The sequence below is a fragment of the Saprolegnia parasitica genome (genome assembly GCF_000151545.1).
Source record: "Saprolegnia parasitica CBS 223.65 unplaced genomic scaffold supercont2.201, whole genome shotgun sequence".
In the NCBI taxonomy this organism is placed as follows: domain Eukaryota; phylum Oomycota; class Saprolegniomycetes; order Saprolegniales; family Saprolegniaceae; genus Saprolegnia; species Saprolegnia parasitica.
This window is the reverse complement of record NW_012156595.1, coordinates 43,873-49,263: the sequence shown is the minus strand read 5'-3', so window position 1 is coordinate 49,263 and position 5,391 is coordinate 43,873. Positions and strand designations below refer to the sequence as shown.

The following is a 5,391-nucleotide window of genomic DNA, read 5'->3' as shown; positions in this document are numbered from 1 at the left end:
TGACAAACTCTACGAGTTTGATGGCGCGCTGGCGCCTGCGTGCTCGCTTCTCGGCGGCGCTGTCCGCGACTTCAACGTCATGTTCCGCGAAGCCGACGGCGGCAGCATGGTCGTAACTAACGCCAAAGCGACGCACAGCCTCTACGCGATAAGTGCTCGGTTCCTCGGGCTCTTCTCGGTAATACAATCGACGTGCTTTTGTATCGTGGCTGATGCAGACCCCTTATTGTTAGGTCGACGGCGGCGAGCTCACAATCAACGGCCTCGAGTGCATCCGCATTGCGCCCATGACGCTCGTGTGGGCGCAAGACACGTCGGCGGAGCTGGTTTTTCCAGCCGCGGGCCCGGCGCTGCGTTCTGGTTGCACCTCGAATAAGCAAACCATAATGAACGATTTGGGGTTGAAAGCCAGTGAGATCTCGATGGATGCGGAGGTTGTTTGACCAAGTGTTCTGGTGTTTTGGTGATTGCATGGAGTCTCGAGGCATCCTGAGCTGGCCTCGATGGGGCAAGAGGCAAGGGAAGATAGGTAGCAGTCGGCTGCCAGCCAAGACGGAATATCAAAGCCGTTACAATTCAAAAACACGTGTCTCTGTTCCTTCGTAGCGCCTTCATACGGCATCAAGCCAAATGAGGGCTAACAGAACTTTTAATAGAAGCTGCAGTTAATGGAATCGGGCATGGTGTAGTGTACTAGTATGACATAAAATTGGTAAAGAACAGTTACAGGATAGCACGGATCTAGTTTTGACGGAGATTGCGCTGCCATTCGTCGGGGTTGTACGGTGCAGGGCCGGGACTAGGGGCTGGGCCAGGCTGCGGACCCGGTTGAGGGCCAGGCTGAGGACCCGGCTGCGGACCCGGCTGCGGACCCGGTTGAGGGCCAGGCTGAGGACCCGGCTGCGGACCCGGTTGAGGGCCAGGCTGCGGACCCGGTTGAGGGCCAGGCTGCGGCCCAGGACCAGGTTGAGGGTTGTACGGGCCAGGGCCAGGCTGCGGGCCGGGGTTCGGACCTGGAGCGGGACCGGGGTTCGGACCTGGAGCGGGACCGGGGTTGGGGCCTGGAGCGGGGCCGGGGTTGGGTCCAGGCTGCGGGCATGGCGTTCTCTTGCCCCAACCACCGCCTCCGTTGTTCCAGCCGCCGCCGTTGTTCCAGCCGCCGCCGTTGTTCCAGCCGCCGCCTGAGTTCCAGCCGCCGCCGTTGATTTGCCAGCCACCGCCCGAGTTCCAGCCACCGCCGCCGCCTGAGTTCCAGCCGCCACCGCCGCGGCCGCCCTTGTCGCAGTCGTCGGGTCTCTTGAAGGTCATGGCATCCGCCGGTGCCTCTTGGGCCGCGAGCGCGACAGCCGCAATCGCAAAGATACTGGAAAGGTAGATGGCCACCATCGAGGAAATTGGAAAGTGAGTCGTCTTGTCCTTGACAACCCTCGGGCCCGAGGAAGCCTTTTTCGATCTTGCTGGATCTATCGTTCGGACACGGGATTTAGGGTTAGGGCTACGCGGACCGACTCAAATACGTACAAAAAAATACACCTGGGTTCTCCACTAAACATATGTCGAAGCGTCCATCCAGAGTCTACCACCATACTCTTCCGCGTCTCCGACCGTGCCGACACGAGAGGCGGCGCAGACTTACGATGCCTCACCATTTGCGCTCTCTCGGCGCTTGCATACAGAAGTATCTTGTGTTTAGGTTTACACCAGAGAGAACAATCAACGCTAGTCCAATCGATCCCGTGAATCGCGTCCAACGACTTAAGCGTCTTCCTCGGCCTGAAGCTCCTTGGCCATGCGTTTCCTACAAACATCCACATTGTACACGTCCGATGAGTTCAAATACCACGTACCGCATGGTTTTTTCCATCTTTTCTTCGACCGACGGACCCGTCTTGCGCTGCAGCAGCGGAATGTGCTTGAGCCCTTTGCCCGCCGGCGGCAGCGACGGCCAGACGCTGCCAAATGGAAGGAGGTCGTCTGACGACGCAGCCGGCACCTTGGCCTCCACTTGTTCCGGGCTCAGGTTTGAGACGCTTCTGGACCTCCTGGAGCGCGTGCGGCCGCGATACGCTAAGCGATTTGATCGTCTCGAGCTCGTTCTTGAGCATCGCCGTGCGAAGGCTCGCAGCCTCCCACTGCTCTTCAATATCGCAGTAGACACGGTTGAGCACGCCGGGCGTAAAGCTAGGGCGTACGATGAGGACCACATTTACAGTGGTCAAAATTGTCGTACGTCATGTGCATTTGGTCGTATTTGCAGTCGTGCAAGACCAGCGGGAGCTCCGAGGCCATTTCATACTACAGACAAACGATTCTGTGCACAGATATATATCGCGCGCACTCTCTACCTGGGGCTTGCGGGGCGTGGCGTCAATATCGAGGAGCGTCGTGACAATCGACGGCGCTTCGAGCCCGCGGCCGACGAGAAACAAGACTGCTGCCATGCACCGGACTTGATGCCACAAGAAGGCCTTGCCGTGGATCTATCCAATCGAATATCCAAACTCCAGACAATGCTCCCATATATATATGGATCGTATGGATCGTTTGGCTACCTCGAGGTAGCAGAGCTGGTAGTAGTCATCGCCACTCGCGTCCACGGGCTCGGCTTCGTGGATTTTAAAGGATGAAATCGACCGTTTGAATGCAAGGACATTGGGGTCCATGCGGCAAAAGTTGCGGTGGTCCATGTCGACGCCTTGGAGAAGCGACGCCGCTTCCCGCATGCGCTACAGTCGCGCGATGACGCCTCCTGCATGTCAACAACAAGAAACCTCTACCGTCAAGTCCATCCGGCGCCGATGGAAAAAGTACTTGTACACGCGGCCGATGCAGTCGAAGCGCGCACTCCACTCGGCCCGCGGCGCCGGTGCCCAGCCGTAGATGCGAATGTCCTAAGCAGAGATGCGGTCCTCGCAACGTTGGTGCGCGAGGTTACCGCCGGCAGTGCCGAGTTCAGCGAGACGGGGTAGTCGAGCTCCGTCAGCGTCTTGATGGTACCGTCCGGGAGCTGGATGCGGAACGGCTCGTTCGGAAGGATATCGTCGATCGTCTTGTCGTCGAGAAGGACGGCGTCCGTCGGGACATTCGACCGCACGATGAGACCGACGACTTGACCGAGGGCGCTACGACGCACGGCGATGATACGACGACGGTGGCGTGGAGCAAGACTACCTGACGCCCGCGTCGGTGCGACCGCAGCGCGAGTAGCCGCACTTGTTGAAGTCTTCAATGAGCCGCGCACGGTACAGCGCGTCGATGAGGTACCGCTCGATCGTGTGCTACGTTGATGATGCTGAGGATACGAGGCGAGCGGCAGACAAGAGGAAGGACTACCTCCATGTGGTCTTGGCGCGCAAAGCCAGCGTACTTTTCGCCCGCATACGAGAACTTGAGCGCGATATGGCGGGTGCGGAAACGGCTGTAGTCGAAGGGCTTGGGCGGCTTCTGGTTGTACGCGAGCTTCTTCTGCTTCTTGGTCAACGGCTCGCCACTGCGCACGGCCCGCGCCACCGTGTCAACGGCGTGCGCGAGCTTCTCGGGCGACTCGCGCAGCTTGCGCACCACCTGTAGCAGCTCGTCCTTGGTGAACTCTTCGTAAACCACCGGCGTCATGCTCGCCTCGTAGTGTCCAATTGTACCGATATGACCTTGACGCGCGACAACCATTGGTCATCCGGATAACGACCGCATGGGACTAAACGCACCCCTCTTTAGCCGCTGGCAGAGACAAGCGAGAGGTACAAAATCGGTCCCAGTCAGTGCGCCCTGGCGCCCCGAGTCACACAGTCCAGGTTTGGTGGTGGCAGCGGTTCGAGAATCGCAGTTGGGACGATGATCGTCGCGTCGGTATTAAGGACGACACATCCACAAAGGTATCATCGGTGAGCTATTCGGGAGCTGGAGCTGCAAGCACGATCGGTCGCTTATTCCCTAATGGTCTAGGCGGTTAGAATATGGCTTACACGATCGGTCGCTCATGGATTTGATCTTAATGTCCCCGTCTGCTGGCAACGAATGAAAGGAACGTCCACGGAAACGAGTGTACCAGCGCTGAGAGATCTTGAGTACTGGTCTCTCGGGGGGATAGCCGCTGTCTTCTACACCAAACGCGTCTTCTCCACGTCAGAACGTGCTGAAGCCGGTGCAGATGACAAAGCAAGGACCTATGAAGAACCCATAAATTTTCCCGCTTTATGAATCCATCAAAGCAATCACAATTGTATTCTAGAGCGACGGGGCCTCACACGTGTGCGCCGAGATGAGCCCATACGTCAAGACGACACCCCACCTCGTCCATGCATGCAACGACGCCGACCACAACGTGCAAGCCAACGAAGGACGGTCTCTATTCGCCTTCCAATTAGTTGACAAAAAATCGCAACAATGCCTGCGCTTCGTTTGAGTCGACTTCGTGGACGCCGTCGCCGCTGAACCAAGTGCTATGCCCACCACTCAGACGCATCGTTGCTGGCGTTGATGTCGAAAAAAGCTGATTGGTGTTGCGGCGGCTTGCGATGCAGGCTTGTGGGCATCGCCGAGCGTGCGGTTATCGGTCCCGGACCGAATGAGCTCCTTGTTGAAGGGCAGTCCATGGAGCGCCTCGAGCTGGCGTTGCTGAGCTTCTGGCGAAATATCGTGTCGACCTACCTGCACAGTGAGTAGACAGCTCATGGACAGCGTCGCGCGAAGGCATTGACTAGTGCCACACCGAGTTTGCTGACGAGGAGTCAGGGAAGGTCGGTCCCCCTCCCCTTTTCTGCCACCTTTAATTCCCTCCATTCCTAGGCGCACTCGCAGTCCGTACAAAAATGTGGTCGACGTCTGGCGCACTCAACACCCAGCGTCACGGATCTTCAGTGGCCCGCACCGCGTCAACCGTCTGGACTACATCTTTGTCGATGTCGAGCTCGCGACCGTGCTCTGCGCCACGGCTGGGTACGCGGCCAACGGCCACGGCAGCGACCACTTGCGCCACAAGGTTACCTTGTCTCGTGCCGCGCCGTCGCCAGCACGCGGGTACTGGAGGCTGCCGCGCGAGCTTTTGAAGCACCCGGGTATTGCCGACATGATCACCGACGAGGCTACCGCGCTGCTAGCCCAGATGACCGATGCGCCGGACGGCAACCATGGCGCCATGTGGTACGGCTGGCTCAAGCGCATGAAGAAAACCCTCATCGCCGAGCACGGTCTGCACGTTGAGGCGACCAAGACGCATCTCTACGCGCTCCAGTTGTCGCTAGCCGCGGCCAAGCGCGAGCACGCGTGGTCGGGCACGGGCGCGGAGAAGGTCGACACTGCCCAGCGCGCGTATGACGATGCGCTCGCCGAGCAGACGCAGTACCAGATGGACCAGCAGTTCGACTTTCACGCCAATGTCAACGAGAGTGGCTC

General features: G+C 58.9%; 2 protein-coding genes across 2 annotated transcripts; both read right to left on the bottom strand.

Moving 5' to 3' along the window:
* Positions 1-741: 741 nt before the first annotated feature.
* On the bottom strand, positions 742-1,386 carry SPRG_15173 (hypothetical protein; the record flags this gene model as incomplete). Its single annotated transcript, XM_012355058.1, has 3 exons — positions 742-816; positions 861-924; positions 980-1,386. 3 exons carry the CDS (start codon positions 1,384-1,386, stop codon positions 742-744), a joined length of 546 nt encoding a protein of 181 aa, XP_012210448.1.
* Positions 1,387-1,682: 296 nt separating this feature from the next.
* On the bottom strand, positions 1,683-3,639 carry SPRG_15172 (hypothetical protein). Its single transcript, XM_012355057.1, has 10 exons — positions 3,334-3,639; positions 3,172-3,278; positions 2,936-3,122; positions 2,778-2,891; positions 2,553-2,726; positions 2,346-2,480; positions 2,231-2,295; positions 2,040-2,181; positions 1,848-1,993; positions 1,683-1,798 (listed from the first exon to the last, which is right to left on the bottom strand). The coding sequence occupies exons 1-10, from the start codon at positions 3,610-3,612 to the stop codon at positions 1,756-1,758; spliced, it is 1,392 nt and encodes a 463-aa protein (XP_012210447.1). The 5' UTR covers positions 3,613-3,639; the 3' UTR covers positions 1,683-1,755.
* Positions 3,640-5,391: the final 1,752 nt, after the last annotated feature.

What these genes read in the sequence shown, in the direction of transcription:
- SPRG_15172 (XM_012355057.1), bottom strand. Translation starts at nt 3,612, where the DNA reads ATGACGCCGGTGGTTTACGAAGAGTTCACCAAGGACGAGCTGCTACAG. An exon ending in GGCGCCGGATGGACTTGACG is followed by an intron (nt 2,727 to 2,777) that starts GTAGAGGTTTCT and finishes GCGCGACTGTAG; the next exon opens with CGCATGCGGGAAGCGGCGTC. An exon ending in ACCAGCTCTGCTACCTCGAG is followed by an intron (nt 2,481 to 2,552) that starts GTAGCCAAACGA and finishes TCGATTGGATAG; the next exon opens with ATCCACGGCAAGGCCTTCTT.